This window comes from Malus sylvestris, chromosome 12, assembly GCF_916048215.2.
Source record: "Malus sylvestris chromosome 12, drMalSylv7.2, whole genome shotgun sequence".
Classification (NCBI taxonomy): Eukaryota; Viridiplantae; Streptophyta; class Magnoliopsida; order Rosales; family Rosaceae; genus Malus; species Malus sylvestris.
In genome coordinates this window covers 30172379-30190558 of record NC_062271.1, presented here as the reverse complement: position 1 = coordinate 30190558, position 18180 = coordinate 30172379, and the positions used below count along the sequence as shown (strand labels likewise).

Here is an 18180-nt window from a genome sequence, read left to right as displayed (position 1 = left end):
CTTATGACGTTGGCTAGACTCACTGAATGGGCAGTCCACAAACTGAAATTAAAGGAAACTATCTTCTAAGGGTTAATATTATTACATAGGCTTGGGACTCCCATGCTTAAATGCTTTCGCACGAGTATTTTTCCCTTTTTTAGCTCCTAACACATAGGGGGATTCCCCATCCATTTATCTTTCCATTCTTTCTACCCCATTCCAATTTTGGGGCCCCTAATTGGGGCGTACTACCATGATTCAAGGGCCCCAAGACCTTATGAGTGCACATGAGTCGATATGCCAACAACCGATTCAATAGTTGTGGATTCAATTCCTTCATTCAAACATGAACCCATCCCACCGTATGTCTTAGTGAAGGTCGGATACTTGGGTTGGTTATTGGAGTTGTTGTTCCTTGCTTGATGGCCTCTTGCTCTCCTCTAAGTACTGTAATCCCATGCAATGCCTACGATTAAAAACCACCGACATGTCAAGACCATGTGGTTAAAAGCCACACTTTAATATGAAGGTCTCTGATCCTGAGCCATGATGTAGGGTCTACTAACCAATGCAACCGATAAGAGGTTTTGTAGAACGATAGGTTATCATCTTTTATTAGTGTTATGCATGGGCATAGGATGACCTATATGCTATAATAAGGTAATTAGTAAACAAACATATACAATTCAACAACTCTTGAACGTACTTGTACTTTATGAATGATGAAATTTTAATGTTATGTTACACGGAAGGATTCTACAACACCAATCCACTAAATTTAGGTCTAAATATAACATTGGCCTTGAATTTGTCACTTATGCTCACGTAGAAATGAAAAAGAAAGCCATAGGCTATGCGGCATCGATCGACTCCTTGAGTTGCTTCCTTAGCCTTGATAGTTCGGGGTGCAATTTTTGGGCCCAAAGCCTCCGGTTCTAGCTCTATCTTATAGGTGGGGTGGAAAGGTTGAGCGGAGGCAGGAAAATTCGTAAGGTGGGTAAGGTGGGTTTCAAAAATGCCGACTCTTGAATAACGTGGTGAAAACTGAAATCCAACTTGAACCAAACCACCCGATGCCAACCCCACACCCACATTGAAACACACCTGAGGCCGCCGTTCTAATTCTACCTCGAGCTCGTGCCACCTCTTTTTCTTGGTTGCTAGGCAAAACCAAGATCTCAGTAGTACTAAAGATACAATATTTGGATGAAACTTTCATAAACTATTGATTGGTTTAATTCAAAATCTGACTTTAATTTGGGCAGGGGCTGCGCGAACGCAAGCCCCCAGTGCAATAAATTATGACGTAGGCTCTCCCACTTGGGGAGACCTTAAGCTGGCACCCCTTCTAAGTGCAATGAAGGTCACCAACCTAGGCCATGAGCCTTCATGATCGCTCATTGACCCCGTCCAGGTAAGTATGTTGCTTTGCTGCTTCTCACTCCATTTTATAGCACCTGCTCTCTTCTCTTACTTTACTCTAGCCGATGTGGGACTCGTGCGCATCTTGTCCATTAAGTTGCTTACATTTTTGGGATCTTTCTCACATCCCATTGACTATCCTGATAAGTCCTATATGTGATAAGTGTGGGATTTATGCATTCAACTTTCACAAGCTGGGAGACCCCATTGGATTATAATATGGGATACAAATTAATAAGCCTTCATTGAATCACCAAGATGAAATCTAATATAAGCATTGCACAGAGCTCTCATGTAACAATACTTTCTCTCGTGGTCTATCATCTATGTGCAAGATTTAGAGCTTAATTATTTTTGTTTCAAGATGATTTGAGTGCAAAGTTGGCCAATTCAAACAATATGAAATGTCAATATTGGTTTTCATTAAAATGCATGTTTGCAAATGAACGTGATAAAAATTGGATTAGTGCAGTCAAGACGTAAAATTCTGCAAGCATACAAGAAACACGAGTATTTATATGGTTCATTCAATTCAACTCGAGTTTCAAGCTATGTCCGTGTCTTTTTATTTTGTAATTCATTATAGTGAGAGAGATACATTTAGAAGAAAATTAAGTGTTCTTTCTCCAATCGATTAATAGATAACAAAATTAGAAGAGAATTGGCAAATGGCACAGAACGTGCCTTTCAAAGTATGACTCCTAATTATAGACTTGCATAGACCGTATAGTATGACTACTAATGATAACATTGTATGTTACGGATTTATTTTAATATTTTTTTAATTCGTTAAATAAAAAATTTGTACTTCAAAAGTTTTGAGGATAGAATTTGAGGAATCACACGGCAATATAAATAAAAAAATTTGAGGATAGAATTTTAGAGGGGCCGCGCGTACACAGCCCCACTGCCACAAATTACGACGTACAGTCTCCTCTAGGGAGATGTTAGGCAAGTGCACCTCCAGAGTGCAATGGGGGCCACCCACCTAGGCCATGGGCCTACTTGATCACCCATTTGACCCCGTCCAGGTATGTAAGTTTAAAACGGCACCTACCTTTCTTATTTATACTCCCTCACTTCCCTCCGCTTTCTGTACTTGGTCAATGTGGGACGAATCCGCACAAAAACCAAGGCTTGCAAAGGGGAATTTACCATTTTTAGCTAAAATCAAACCTACTAGATCAACGTGAGCATCAGCACCAAAGGCTGCAAACCAAAATAATAAACAGTCCCACCATTAATTTTTGATAGCTCCCCCTTCTACCCATGTTTTTAATTCCACAATAACCCAGTGTTTTGCATACCAAGGCCTACGTTTTGTTAACCTAGGTTTAACTAGGTTGGTTAGATCATTGTTATTCTCCGCTTTGTATCTAAGTTCAATTCATCATCTCTATGTTTTGAATTTTAATTAAATTATTGTTTGAATAAAAGGAATTGTTATTAGCATTTCAAAAATATCATTTGGCACTCCAAACTCTCTATAATTAGAAGAAAAAAAATACAATTGTGAGGAGTGTAGAATGAAATTTTTAAAGTACTAATAATAGTTCCCTAAATAAAAAGATCTGCAATAACAAAAAAATTGACAATTATTTTATATTGCAAGTGGCTAGGGAATACCCAGGGATTAGAATCAAAATATATGTAAGCTAAATTTGGTACATTTATCATTCTATGGCAAAATTCTCAGTCACTTTCCAACACATATACTAAGAATAAAAAAGGAGTGCGATTGGTTTTGCTAATCTAAGTTATCGGTACAATCACTATTAGTTTTGGCTTAGTTAGAGAGACTTCCATGGAACAGATTGGACTTTTAGTAGTTTACATGACTTTGGTTTGGAACGTCACTATTAGTTTTGGCTTAGTTAGAGACTTTAATGGAACAAATTGGACTTAGTAGTTTACATGGCTTTGGTTTGGAACGTCAATATTAGTTTTGTCTTAGTTAGAGACTTTAATGGAACATATTGGACTTAATAGTTTACATGGCTTTAGTTTGGAACGTCACTATTAGTTTTGGCTTAGTTAGAGACTTTAATGGAACATATTGGACTTAGTAGTTTACATGGCTAGCTTTGGTTTGGAACGTCACTATTAGTTTTGGCTTAGTTAGAGACTTTAATGGAACAAATTGAACTTAGTAGTTTACATGGCTTTGTTTTGGAATGTCACTATTAGTTTTGGCTTAGTTAGAGACTTTAATGGAACATATTGGACTTAGTAGTTTACATGGCTGGCTTTGGTTTGGAACGTCACTATTAGTTTTGGCTTAGTTAGAGACTTTAATGGAACATATTGGACTTAAGCCTGGTTTGGTAATGAGGTGATTCTGAAAAAAGTGGCTATAAAAAAAAGCTTGGTAAACATTCAGCTTCAGCTTTTTTTTCACAGTTTTGGGTGAAAAAAAGCCAAAAACACAAAGCTGCAAAACCTAGCTTTGAAAAACCAGCTTTTTTTCACATTTGTTTTACGTAAAAGTTCATCAAACACTAATATTGCTTTTTTTTTTCAAAAGCACTTTTACAAAAAAGTTTACTAAATACTCTACTGCTTTATTTCACAGTTGTTTATTCTCACATAACAGTTTTTTTTCAAAGCACAACAATACCAAGTCCCTATTAGTTTTGGCTTTAGTTAAAGACTTTAATGGAACAGATTGGACTTAGTAGTTTACATGGCTTTGGTTTGGAACGTCGTTAACTCATTCCACGTAAGTCCCTAAGGGCACGTTTGTTTGGCCTCTTTAGATCTCACTGGACAGGACTACCTTAGATAGAAGTCCTAGCCCGTGTTTGGCGCTACCTTTAATGAGACTAAGTCGGACTCGCACCGACTAAAAGCTTCACTAGCTGTTCTTCGCTAGTACCCCCGAAAACTGGCGGATTGCTAATCCCGTCTCTAGCGCCCACGTCGTCTGCAAGCATGCATCCCGGATCTCCTTCTTCCCGCGAACCCAGTTACCAAATCATGCCTTCCGCCCTCTTCTCCAGTCACCAAATCTGAAACGGCTCTGCCGATTCCGTCCCGCAAACCCAACCCCCTCTTTGCTTCAGAGATGAGTTCATTCAATTAAGCTTCCAATAAGCTTAATCCACACCATACACAACACTTCAATTCGAAGATTAAACCTTATAAATCCCAAATATAGAAAATATCAAAATCTGCAATAAACCTAGAAATCTATTACCTTGGGTTGCTGTGCACTTCTCCAGAAATTTGTAGGCAAAAAAACGAAAGACCTCCAAAAATCCACAGTGCTCTTCTCCAGAAACCCAGAAATCTATTACCTTGATTTGGGATTTTTGTGAAAAAGAGAGCTATCTCTGGTTAGAGGAACAAGAAGAAAGACTTGTTGGTCTTTGATCCAAATTAGGTGCAAAATGCACAGCTTCCTCCGTTGAAGAAGAAAACAGGGAGAAAAATGGGAGAAAAAAGAGGGATGAGAGGGAGACTGTGTCGGAGAAAACAAGGAGAATGGTGGAAAAATGGTGGATGTTTCCAGGAAAAGGAGGAGAATCCAAAAAGAAAAAAAATAAATTAATAATAAATATAATAAAATATTAATAGATACATAAAATATTAATAGATATAAATATAATATTATAATAGATATCAATTATATAATATAATATTATAATTTATTAATTAGTCTGCTTCTTAGTCCGACACTGCACCAAACACTTCACTAAATTAATCCAGCTTAGTCTAGTCTAAGCCAGTCCAGCTTAATCCCTGCAGCTAGTTCAGTCCGAGACAGTCCGGTACAACAAACGCACCCTAACATCTTTACCACTAGAACATCAATGAATACGTATATTATTTGGTTAAACAGGGAATTGGATTTAGGTGAAGAAATATCCTTGGGTTCATTTCTGTTAAGGAAAGACAAAGGCTTTTAATTGCATCAACAACTATTCTACTTAAGATTGGGCAGGGGCTGCGCGAACGCAAGCCCCCACAGCAACAAATTATGACATTGGCTCTCCTTCGTTGAGGAGACCATAGGCAGGCACCCCTTCAGAGTGCAATGAAGGTCACCAACCCAGGCCATGAGTCTTCATGATCGCCCATAGACCCTGTCCAGGTAAGTACTTCTACTCGGGTTGATCGTTTCTTATTTATACCAGTGCCGCCTGATTCCTTTGACCTTAGTTTGTCGATGTGGGACATGTTCTAATGACACCTAGGGATGGGCAAAACTAATTGGATTCGCACTAATCAGAATACCAGAACAATTAATTTATTGTTATTATGAGAAAATGTATTTTGCATGAAGGATTAGTTTAATTAAGACTACACTGATAAAAAATTAAAAGTCAAACCTCATGTCCGGGTTTTCAATGTTCCCATTAGTCGAGAGGAAAGAGAACGCAAAAGCAAAAGAGAGTTAAATGAGTACCCGTTTGTACCAACGGAAAATACCTATAATCATCAATTTATATTGTAAACGGTTGTACCCATAAACGGTTGGAAGTCTAATTTTGTACCGACCCGTTAGCTTATACGCTTTCTGTGCCTAAACTTAGCCTGTAATTGTAATCAACTGCAATGTTCTCAACCCAACACTTACGGACAAGTAATTCACATTAGAATCCTAGGGCTACGAACGCTCTTATAACCAAGAGAAAACAAGCTACAAACCATGTTCATGTAAATAATATATATCATCACGTTTCACTAAGTTGTTACTCTTCGATCAAATATATCACGGTTACACCCAAGAATTTGCCTAGTCAATAGTGCAAAATGAATGACAAGCGTGCAAAGCTGTTTTTTTTTTACTAAAACATAATAGAAAGTTAAAGCAAAAGAGTTCCCAGTAGTCGCACGGTATCTCTTAAAAATACTATATTATTTGGAAATCAACAACTGCTTTTTTTTTATAATTATAATAATTATCATCATCATCATCATCATCATCATTTATTTATTAATCCCAAATTGCGATGAGACTTTGGTTCTCCTTGTTTGATTGTCAAATAATTGGGTTTTCTTTCTCAGCTTAAATTTTGTACTGAATGTGGTTGAAAATTTGAAAAACTGCTACAAAATATTATATAAAATTTACAATATTTTATCAGCAATTACTTGGTATGCAAGTAAGACTTTGGTGATCTCTTTTGCCAACCTTCTTGTTTATAAGTTCTTTAACTCTTCCACTTCTTTATCAGCTTAATTGCAGCCTGGAAAGATAACATGGAGGGCAACTGTGCAATCAGGAAAGATGTCACCGAAGTAAATATTTCTCTGAGATTCTTTCGCTTCCGATGATTCTTTACCTCGTTTTCATCTTAGTTTTTGTAGATTTTAACGTGTCTTAAAATATGTTTTCTTTTCGTTCTCTTACGTGATTTATGCAGTTAATCGGCAATACCCCGATGGTGTATCTCAATAATGTTGTGGATGGTTGTGTAGCTCGAATTGCTGCCAAGCTAGAGACAATGGAACCCTGCTCTAGTGTGAAAGACAGGCATGTTCCTTCTTATTTTTCCTTAGAATCTTCGTTTTGTTTTTCTACTACGAAAACAATTTAGCAAGGGATGTGGAGTCTGTCTCAAATTTTACTATGCAGAATTGCGTATAGCATGATCAAGGACGCAGAGGATAAAGGTCTGATTACGCCAGGGGAGGTTGGATTGAAACACTATTGTGCTTACTGCTGTAGTTGGATGGCTTTTACATTTTATATGCTTGCGGTAGCCTATAGATTTTTTGATAGAAAATATGAAAATATAATCCCAGATGTGGAGTGTTTAAACTAACATACTTCCCTTGGTTGTTTATATGATTCATGGGCATTGATTCGCCAAAGACTGTCCTCGTTGAGCCCACGAGTGGAAACACCGGCATTGGATTAGCGTTCCTTGCAGCTAGCAAGGGTTACAAGCTCAAGCTAAGCATGCCATCCATAGTGAGTCTCGAAAGAAGAATCGTGCTCCGAGCTTTTGGAGCTGAGGTGTACATAACGGATCCTGCCAAGGGTATTAAGGGAGTTTTTGATAAGGCCGAGGAGTTGCTGAGTAACACACCTAATAGTCATATGCTTTGCCAATTTGAAAATCCTGCAAATCCAAAGGTACTTTTTGCAGTAACCATGACATGGCTAGATTTGTTTGAGAACGTAAGAATCATTTTCTTATCGTTAGTGTAGATTCACTATGAAACATCTGGCCCGGAGATATAGAGAGACTCGGGAGGGAAAGTTGATGCTCTAGTTGCAGGGATAGGGACTGGAGGGACAGTAACTGGTGCAGGGAAGTTCCTAAAAGAGAAAAATTCCGACATTAAGGTTGCGTTTTGTGATTTTCGTGTATACATTTGTTATACGCGTTTGTAAAGAGAGAAGTCTGTCATAACTTACATGGTGTAGTCTTATGATTTGTTTTGTTTATGTCTAGGTTTACGGTAAGAGGTCGCACTTGGTGCGATGGTAAGTGCCTTCGCCCATGAGTGGTAGGTCTCGGGTTTGAGACTTGGGAGCAGCCTCTCAATAAATAGGGGTAAGGCTAGCCGACATTCACCTCTCCCAGACCCTGCGTAAAGCAGGAGCCTTGTGCACTGGGTACGACCATGTCTAGGTTTACGGTGTAGAGCCAGCCGAAAGTGCTGTGTTGAATGGTGGCACACCAGGTGAGTTACTATTTCACAGTACTTGAGATTTCGTCCACATATATTGATGTATGCATATCTGGATACATAATATGCACATGCTTCAAAGGGATGCATCTGATCCAAGGAATTGGTGCCGGTTTCATACCTAAAGTTCTGGATGTTAGCCTTCTCGACGAAGTTATTCAAGTAAGTCTTGAAATCATTATATTTTAGATGTGACATTGTCTGCTTGCGCAAGTCCTTGTTGCATTTTTCAGTAGTTAGTTCTACCATTATTATAGTCGATCATATTGTTCAGTAATCGGCGTGGTTTTTAACGTTTTAGAAACGATAACAGATGATCTTTCACGGACAGGTTCAAATTCTTGTCCTGACAGATTGATTTTACTTTGTCAAACAAAATGTTTCTAACTGTTTCCGATACTTGCATGCATTCGTTATAACAGCAAGTACATTGTCCATATAATTTTGAAATTCCTTTTAACGAATGCTCATGTTTCCGCTTAGGTATCCAGCGAGGAAGCTATCAAAACTTCTAAGCTACTTGCCCTAAAAGAAGGTCTTCTGGTACGATAGCGATCAGTTGGAACCACTTTTACAATCACGATGATTCTACGAATTTTTTACTCACCATGATTTTCTGATACAGAATTTCGGAATGTGAGATTTCTCTTGTTGCAAATAATTTGCAGGTGGGGATTTCATCTGGTGCTGCAGCAGCTGCTGGTATAAAGTTGGCAAAGAGGCAAGAAAATGCTGGGAAACTCATTGTTGTAAGTCCAAATACCTTGTCCGAGTCGAAATAGAACCTTTCTGAGCTGCATTTCTCCCAATCCAAGTCCATCAACATCTCTGCTTTCCCTTGTTGTCTCTACAGGTTGTGTTCCCCAGCTTCGGAGAGCGTTATCTGTCTACTGCGCTCTTCGATTCCATTAGGCTCGACGCAGAAAACATGAAATTCGACTGACAATGTTGTCAAATTCCATACAATTCCAATTTATGATTTGTATCATTGTATGATTGAGCAAAAGTTGTGATTCGTGTAGGCCATCTTGTTGGTAGCTTCAGCAGAACTAATCAACATCCTTTCCTAAATTAAACACTTACACCGAGTCAACATTTCAATCAAAATTAAGGTTTTTGCATTTTGTGCACCAAATATAGTGTTTTGAGGTTTGATACAATTCCATTGTAGTTGGGGGTCGCCCTACTAATGCAAAGATATAAGAAGTGCTTTGTGCTATTTCACTCGGTGTTTCCTACACATTGTGGCGACTCCGTGACATTCTAGATCAATAATACGACCCCTGTTTTGAGTTACTGTCATCTTCGCAAATCTTATATCATATATATCCACCAAAATGAACAGATCGAGGCCTAGGCCCTGAGATGCCAACATATCATTTCGGACCCTTCCACATATCTCCTCTACCAAAACGAAGAGACCGAAAAATACTCGCCTAGACGGGCCTACATAACATTCCGAACCAAAAACATGCCAACATAGCATTCATGACCAGTAACAACCACAGTTTTCGACAACATTCTAAACCAATAACACAACTAAACTTATATTTGAATTCAAATAAATATAAGTGTTTTGATCATTTGTAAACAACTAAACTTAAATTCACATCCATTAATTCTTTGGTCATTTATAAACAACTAAACTTAAAATTGGGTAGGGGCTGCGCGAACGCAAGCCCCCACGGCAACAAATTTTGACATTGGCTCTCCTACGTTGAAGAGACCATAGGCAGGCACCCCTTCAGAGTGCAATGAAGGTCACCAACCTAGGCCATGAGCCTCCTTGATTGCCCATTGACCTTGTCCAGGTAAGTATGTTTAACCGTGCCCATCCTTTTCTTTTTATACCCATCCCGCCTGACTCCTTTGACTTTAGTTAGTCGATGTGGGATCCACTGCCACCACTATTGTTTGAGCTTTGTTCGCAAAAATGGAAAGAGATACAAATGTGCAATGCATGTAGGGTCTTAGGACGCAAAGTCCCCCTTTTAATGGTATGCCTACAGTCTTGGTTGGGGATCAAAATATAGGGGTATCATGCTTTTGTGAGTTAGATTGAACAATAGGATCCCAAGGGACCCTTGTACACGCCCATGCAACCAACCAACCATACCACATGATGTGGCAAGAGATTGTAACCGCCAGATTACTTGTGATGTAAGTTTCTACCTCTAGTTAGGGTTTTGAGTTTACAGTTATCGTTCTTTATATTTGGTAAATTTATCTCATTATATATTGATTTTATACATTATTTGCCACATCAAAACTGATCTCTTGAACGCTTACAGGTGATGGTGACCACTTAATATTTTGCGTACTTAAGCTAGAATAGCCCCTTTTACAAAACACAAATTAAAAAAAAAAGCCCATTTTGTAAAACACAATATGCAATGACAACTAACTATTAATTAATTGCACACCAATCCATTTCATTCCTCCTTTCAAAATAAAAAACCCTTCTCTCTCTCTCTCTCTGAAAATGCGACCTACATGCATCTTCGTGATTTCTAACTGTATGTAGGTGATTTTTAACCGTTGATGCATGTGAGAGGGAGATTTGTCCTTGATTCGAATACGAGGGTTCCCCGGTTTAGTTTTGAGCTCGAAGCCCCATCCTAGATTTTTCTTGGTCCAAAGAAAAGAGAAGGGCGAGATGGTGATTTGGAATGGCCTGGTGGAGCTCGGCGGAGGAGATGGCAAGTAAGGGTGATTTCTCTGTGTTGTTGCAGAGAAGAGAGACAAGCTAGGTGAGAGAGAGAGTTAGAGGGAAAAGAGATGGGGGCTTTTAGATTTTATGAGTTAAATATGATTCCTTTTAGATTTTAACCTAAATGGTTTTATAAATCTAATTTAAGTCCCTATTATTAAAATTTACCATGTTTAATTATTTATAACACATTTATTATTTATAACCTACCATCCGAAATTGTCTACCCGTCTATACTTAATGTATTTTATTATGTTTCAATCATATAAATATATAAATAGATAATAGTTATTAAAATTCAATTTCTTATAATTAAAAAAATCAACAGCAATACAAAAACAATTTTATATTAAAAAAAAACCTCATACGTTCAGCTATGGTTGGCCGTTTTGCAGATGGGGAGGTGGAGGATGCTTTGTTGTTGAGTGTGGAGCCATGACTAATGGGTTAACGGAGAATTAACGAAAATTTAGTTTTTGTGCTTAAATCCTTAAAGAGTTTAAATTCGATTTTTTTTTCACCACGGGAGCTACCTTCTAACTTCCCTATTATTACATGATATTTATCCAATTAGGCTTTTTTTTAATTATTCAATCTACAATGAATTTGGTAAATAATTTAGGGAATTGTTATTGGCACTCCAAAAATTTGACACTTCAAACTTTCCATAATTAGAAATAAAAATGCACTTATGAGAAATGTAGAATGACATTGTTATTTAGGGAATTGTTATTGGCACTCCAAAAATTTGACACTCCAAACTTTTCATATTAATTTAATAATAAATAGATTTCAGGCTGAAATTTAAACTTTGTTCGATTCTTTGTGTTAGTGAACATAGGGATAAGTGAAGAATGAAATGATTCTTATGTTCGTATTTTAGAAACTCAAAGAATCAAAATGTGTGAAGTTTCAGATTTTCATTGACTTTTGGGTAAACTTTGCAAGCCTTTATACACCAAGAGGTCTACAGAATATAGGGTTCCTATAGCAGCTATATAATACAATTAAATACAAAGTACATTTAAATGATAACAACTTATCTTGACTGCCCTAACAGCTCATCCTAACTGCCCTTGTCTACACTCCCCCGCAAACTTGACGTCGGAGAGGAGACAAGTTTGGAACACAAGGACTGAAAACGCGTCTTCGATAGGCCTTTCGTAAAAAGATCAGCCAGTTGCGAAATGGAAGGAAGAAAGTGAACACGATGAGTTCCGGAAGCAACACGTTCCCTGACGAAATGATAATCCAAAGCAATGTGTTTCGTGCGAGCATGAAAGACCGGATTAGCAGCCATATAAGTGGCACTCAGATTGTCACAATGCATCAGTATTGGCTCAAAGACTGGTACACGAAGCTCACACAAAAGACCTGTTATCCAAATAGAATCAGCACATGCAAAGGCAAGAGCCCGATACTCCGCTTCGGCACTGGATCGAGAGATCGTCCGTTGTTTCTTAGCACACCAAGAAATCAGATTGTCACCAAGGAAAATACAAAAGCCAGTGGTAGAACGACATGTGTCAGGGCACCCTGCCCAATCCGTATCAGAATAAGCAATGAGACGAAATGGTTGTGAAGATGAAGTTAAGCGAAGGCCCATACCCAAGCTGCCCTTAAGATAACGCAATATTCGCTTAACCGCTTCCATGTGAGCAGTAGTAGGATGACCCATAAACTGAGAAACATTTTGTACAGCAAAGGAAATGTCCTACCGAGTTAACGTAAGATACTGCAAGGAACCCACAAGCTGTCTATAAAGAGATGGATCCGAGATGGGAGTACCGGTGTGTGCAGAAAGTTGAGTCTTGGCTGCTATAGGTGTGGAACAAGGTTTACATTCTAATAAGTCACCACGTTGTAATAATTCCAAGGTATATTTGTTCTGAGACAAATGAATACCATTGGATAAATAGGATACCTCAATGCCAAGGAAGTAGTGCAGCTTGCCGAGATCCTTATTCCTTATTCCTTGGGGTACCTTTGCAAACAACTCATCCAAAGCAAAAGTATTTCATATCATGAAGGTTGAAAGCAAGAGTATCTCATATCATGCTTTCTCCATGTCCTTCTCCTTGTCTTTGTTTTCCGACAAGGAGAAAGAGAGCAATCAGCCAGCACTTGGTATTAATCTTCCGATCTGGAGCCAACTGCCTGGAACCCCTTCCTGATTGCTTACCTAGCCTTGCTCTCGAGTACTCATCTTCATCATCTTGTGCTTTCTCTTCGTCTACCACATCTGCCTGGGGGACAGATAAGGGAAGTGAAAATGATACCTCTAAGCATGTGGAGACAATTCAGCTAGGGACAAGGAGAAAGAAAGCAAGAGGTGGGCACTTGGAAAGATTGAAGAAAGAAACAGACCAATACCTCTACCTCGTGCAGAAGAAACAAGCAGAGAAGAATGCAGACTGCACAATTCAGAGTTCCTTGGTTTCAAATCAGACTACGAGATTCGCCTACACAAATTGGTGTGTTCTTTCCTTCCATTTTTATGTCTTATTGTTCAAAAATTCATTTCATTATCATTGGGGACAATGCTATAATTAAGTTTGGGGGTGGAAATATATTTCGTTAGTTTATTTCTCTATTAAAAAGAAAAAAAAAATTATTTTTGCATTTTTATTGTTGTTTGTAGCTACTTCTCAATTCAATGATGAGATTTGTTCTTAATTTCCTTCTTACTTTCAAGAAGTCTAAGTTCTTTTCGTTGTCTTTGTGTTAACTGTGATTTCCAGAAGTCAACTTGAAAAATAAATGTGCCTAGTCTTGTCAATGTGGAACTTGAGCACGATTTAGCGTTTCATATGTGAATCATGTGAGATTATGTAAACCTTGTGAGTTTTTGAGCCTATACATGATTGAACCATTATGCATCAATCTCATTCTTTCTTGTGCGTATGATCTCATTGTACATGTATCTCTAGAACTTGTTTTATACTACTCGATTCATTAATCAATTCATGTGATAACTTGGAAGTGACATAGGCCATCTTTGGACCGTTTGAGCCTTTCATGCCTACCTTATATGCTATGTTTATCCGTAGTAGCCCATTGAGACTTTAACTAAGCCATTTCTTTGTTAGCCACATCTCTTTACCTTGCTCCAATATTGGAGTTGAGCCCATACACAAAAATCGATTCCTTATTGTTTTGAGAAAGTATTACATGAGTTGTGCTTTTGGGGGTTTCATTTATGTAGAAAGATGGATGGAGCATGTGTATTACAATGAAATGTGAATTTGATGGGTGATGTAGGTTTTGCAGATTTGTTTCTTTCGCTAAAAAAAAAAAAAAAAAAAAAACGAAATATATGAAAATTGGAGAGTGTTGATTTGTTGAAAATATGTTTGCAAAGTATAAATTTCCTTTTGAAGTTAAATTTGGGGAGTAACAGGTGCTCGAGGTTGTATTATTTTGCTTTAAATTTGAGGTAGTGTGATATTGAGGTGTTGGAAAACTACCAAAGTGTACTTTCTCAAAATTTTTGATTTCCATATCCTTTCTTTCATTAGCCTATCACCTTTAGCCCCATTACAACCATAATAAAGTCCTATTGATCCAAGGTATTACTTAAATATTGATAGCGAGTTAGGTGGACAAGCAAGCATATGGCGGCATGTACAATGAGATCACTTGAGTGAAACACATTAACCAAAACTTATGAGTGAATGAGCGTATGTCTTGTGAGAAACTCACATGTTTGCATATGATGATTTAAAGGAGCTTGGAATTGCATTGACATGACTAGCTCACACATGGCTTTTCAACGTTTTGTTTGAAGGAAATTTGGTTAACTATTGGACGATGTTTTGAGCTCTTGATTAGTTCTTGATTGTTTGTTTCATAATTAGCATTTATCTCTGAAATCGGTATTGAGAAGGTGGCTATTAAGTTGTTGAATCTAGTCTTAGTTGAGTGGTTTTGTTTTGTGTTTTGTTTTGCTAGAGGACTAGCAAAAATGTAAGTTTGGGGGTAAACTTTACAAGCCTTTATACACCAAGAGGTCTACAGAATATAGGGGTTCCTATAGCAGCTATATAATACAATTAAATACAAAGTACATTTAAATGATAACAACTCATCTTGACTGCCCTAACAGCTCATCCTAACTGCCCTTGTCTACAAAATGATTTCAATTCTGATTCTTTAGGAGTATACATGCCCTAATTTAGGGGGTCAAGTTTTGATATGCCCGGTCTTAGTTGTAACTTTAAAGGCTCGTTTAAAAGTGTTTCTATAATGATTGAAAGTGTTTTTGTTAAAAATGTTTTTGGAATCCATCTTTTGTAAAAACTCAAGTAAATCTTAGAAAAACACTTGAAATGCTTCCTGAAAGAAGCATGGAAAAGCACTTAAAATGCTTCCCGGAGGAAGCACATAACTAATGCTTCTTACATGAAGTACTTCTATTGCCTTTAAAACCCAAAACATTTCTTTAAAATCGTTTTTAGTAAACACACTTTCAAATTATTGCTTAATTAGAAATATATAACTGATTTACTTGCGTATTTTTCCTATTTTCATGTCTAATTACAGGAGCAATATAATGCCCAAAAATTTTCAGCTTGTTTTTTCTTCACACTTTTCTTTCATTTCTTCCTGCAATTCAACCAATCATCTTTCAATTTTATTCTTCAAGCAAACAGTGCCAACGAAAAATCAAACTCGAGGTCACAATTAAGCTACAGATACAAACTATCGTAAATTAATACACTTCAAAACCAAGTAGTGAAACTCTGTTACTAGTGAATATAATGTCCTTTATTCACCATATTCATAACCCCCAACGGAAAAGAACATCTGTTTGGAAGATAACAAACGATTTCAGACTCCGAAAAACATGGCCATGGCGGCTACCATAAGTGACAACACAACCCAAGCAACCTTCATATACTGATATACGTGTATTGCTGATGCTTCCAGACTCACATATGCAAACTATTTTGGCATTTGGCTGCTATTATTCTCGTTCAGCCTAGCAGCGGCCGCCACTGAAGCCGCCACTCCAGTCGGATGTGTAGTCAGGTATGGATCGTTTCGCATTTCTGCACCAGTCACTCCCTCAGCATCTCGACGTGTTGCCGGTTTGTCTGCCGGTAACTTTGAAGTTGCATTCTGCAATACATACATAATACTAAATGTCACTCACATGTTCTTTTCCAAAGTGATCAAATTATCATTGAATTTGCTAACCGCAAGAATGTCGGCCAGTTTGGTCTTCTCCTCGTCCTTTGTAGCCCGAGCATTGAGGGTTGCAGCCGACTGAGCAGCAGCGGCCACACCACCAGGTACTATATTGGTGCGGCCAGTGGCTCTAACCTCGGCCGCTTGAATTGCAGCGGCGTCACTCCACTCAACTGGCTTCTGTCCGGCTGTCATAGCCGTGGCCTCCAGGGCCTCACCAATGGTGATTTGAACGGCGGAGCCTCCGACAAGTTGCATAGTGTTTGGTGGTGCCAATGGAGCTCGCTGGCTGTATTGCCCCACAACCTACCCTTCACAAAGAACATACACAAACGCATATGCATGTATTATATATTTTCGTTTCCAATGTGCAAGTGCAACTAAAGCAAAATGAAAATTAAATTAATAGTCACCAACGTAAGAAATAATTTGACAATAATTTGTTATAACTTTATAAATTTGAGTTCAAATGTTTGAACAAGGTTGTTTCACCAAATTTATCTTATTAGCTTGTATATTAGTGTTTTCTAAGAACAACAATAACAACGAGCTCCTATTCCACTATAAGTAAGGTCGGTTGTGTAAATCCTGAAACGTCATTGAGCTTGATTTTGCACTAAGTCTACCGTTAGCTCCAAGTCTTTCGTTATACATAATACGAAGTACTTAAGTTTTTTGTAGAATATATAACACTGTTTGGCCCATGCTAAATCATTTACTTTTTGTTTAGTGTTTTTTTTCGTTTCTATTTTGGTTCAAAATTTTCAAACTTCCTTGATTCTTTTTTATAATAGTACATGGTTACTTAATTTTAAGGTCAAACTTTATACCTCGATCAATTCATGGATTTTCCTTTGCTTTTCATGATCTACTTGCATTTGATTTGAATCCGAACCCTAGAACCAATCAAGAAGAATCGAACAAAGGAACACTTCAAAATCAAATAAATTAAAAAATTGAATGTAAAATTATATATAAGCACTTTGAGTTGTTAGCTATAGAACTCAATTGTGTGCATATAAATATACTCTATGCAAGAAATATATCGAACCTGTCCTCCGATCGACTCCGTTAATATACGGCGTCCCGGAAGATCAGCCTCCTTAACGCTAACCCCGCCGCCGTCTCCTCCAACATCCGCTTTCACGTCACTTGAACCGACAACAGCCGCCTTCTCATTCTGCGTGGCAGCGGACTGGATGATTGCAGCAGCACCACCCTTGACGGTCTGCCCCAACACAGCATTTTCTGCCGCCTGGATCATGGCGGCATCCTTGGGCGTCACCACCTTGTCCGCCAGCTGGGCGCCCTGAACGCCGGGAAACACATCCCCATATGTCACCGGTTCCTTCTGATCTTCAGGTCTCCGCGGCTGTTCTTGGCTCATTTTTCAGATCAAAAGTATTGTTTTTTTATTATATTTTATGAAATTGTAAGAAGAACTTTTTCGTGAAATGTTTGATATTTACGTTAGAGAGTGGAGAAAAGCATGGAGAAGAAGGGGGAGGGGGCTTTAACGTACGTGCATGGGGAGAGATTCAACATTTGGACACGTAGAAATGTGGCAGGATTTTGGGTGGACAGCATGATAGTGTTTGAGAGGAGTTGGCGAATTCGTAGGTGAATTTTGTTGGTTTCGAAGTGCTTAGGTGCATGGTTAAGGTGGAGACAAATGGCATTGGGACGAAAAAGATGATGACTCGTTCCAAGTAGTAAGTACCTGACCTATTTATTTTAGGCTCTCAGCTATGGCCATGGAGAGATTTTTCAATGTGACCGTACACGAGGTGGTACATCACGTGTCTCTATATAAATGGTGGGATATGTATGTTAACTTAAAAATTAAAATTTTCCACTACTTACATAAAAATACGTGGTATAGCATCCATATTCCCGTCACAACTAAAAATTTATCATGGTCATGGGTGGAGAAAACTTCGTTTAAGGCAACCTGATTACGTGGATGGTACTAAAATTGTAAAAACGAGATTGGATTTATACGAAGTATTCATGAAGCATGAATACAAATACACATATGTTGACACGACACAGCGATATGTAAAATTTTTAAACACTAAAATATGATATGCAGTAGATACGACAATAAAAAAAAAATCCAAATTCAAGTTCATTCAAGTGTGAGAGTTATATTTCTTGTTTCATTAGACGCAAGCTCTTTGTATTCATCAACTTTCAACTAAATCTTTGTTTTCTGATATTTTCTTTTCTTA

General features: G+C 38.0%; 1 protein-coding gene, 1 long non-coding RNA gene, 4 other non-coding genes and 1 pseudogene across 7 annotated transcripts; 1 reads left to right on the top strand and 6 right to left on the bottom strand.

Moving 5' to 3' along the window:
• Positions 1 to 1243: 1243 nt before the first annotated feature.
• LOC126594636 (U1 spliceosomal RNA) lies at positions 1244 to 1404 on the bottom strand. Its single transcript, XR_007613372.1, has one exon. It is a non-coding gene; the product is annotated as a U1 spliceosomal RNA (small nuclear RNA).
• An 882-nt stretch (positions 1405 to 2286) lies between these two features.
• On the bottom strand, positions 2287 to 2443 carry LOC126594642 (U1 spliceosomal RNA). Its single transcript, XR_007613377.1, has one exon. It is a non-coding gene; the product is annotated as a U1 spliceosomal RNA (small nuclear RNA).
• A 2030-nt stretch (positions 2444 to 4473) lies between these two features.
• On the bottom strand, positions 4474 to 5191 carry LOC126592876 (uncharacterized). Its single transcript, XR_007612818.1, has 2 exons — positions 4601 to 5191; positions 4474 to 4521 (listed from the first exon to the last, which is right to left on the bottom strand). It is a non-coding gene; the product is annotated as an uncharacterized LOC126592876 (long non-coding RNA).
• Positions 5192 to 5343: 152 nt separating this feature from the next.
• On the bottom strand, positions 5344 to 5505 carry LOC126594640 (U1 spliceosomal RNA). Its single transcript, XR_007613375.1, has one exon. It is a non-coding gene; the product is annotated as a U1 spliceosomal RNA (small nuclear RNA).
• A 1098-nt stretch (positions 5506 to 6603) lies between these two features.
• On the top strand, positions 6604 to 9000 carry LOC126592871 (cysteine synthase-like; annotated as a pseudogene).
• A 706-nt stretch (positions 9001 to 9706) lies between these two features.
• On the bottom strand, positions 9707 to 9868 carry LOC126594641 (U1 spliceosomal RNA). Its single transcript, XR_007613376.1, has one exon. It is a non-coding gene; the product is annotated as a U1 spliceosomal RNA (small nuclear RNA).
• A 5502-nt stretch (positions 9869 to 15370) lies between these two features.
• Positions 15371 to 17468, bottom strand: LOC126592863 (late embryogenesis abundant protein D-34-like). Of its 2 annotated transcripts, XM_050258658.1 has the most exons (4): positions 17001 to 17464; positions 16780 to 16845; positions 15959 to 16255; positions 15371 to 15880 (listed from the first exon to the last, which is right to left on the bottom strand). In XM_050258658.1, the coding sequence occupies exons 1-4, from the start codon at positions 17334 to 17336 to the stop codon at positions 15704 to 15706; spliced, it is 876 nt and encodes a 291-aa protein (XP_050114615.1). In that variant the 5' UTR covers positions 17337 to 17464; the 3' UTR covers positions 15371 to 15703. The 2 variants fall into 2 exon arrangements, with proteins under 2 accessions (XP_050114615.1, XP_050114616.1); XM_050258659.1 differs by lacking the exon at positions 16780 to 16845 and having other exon boundaries at positions 17001 to 17468.
• Between the last annotated feature and the right edge of the window lie 712 nt (positions 17469 to 18180).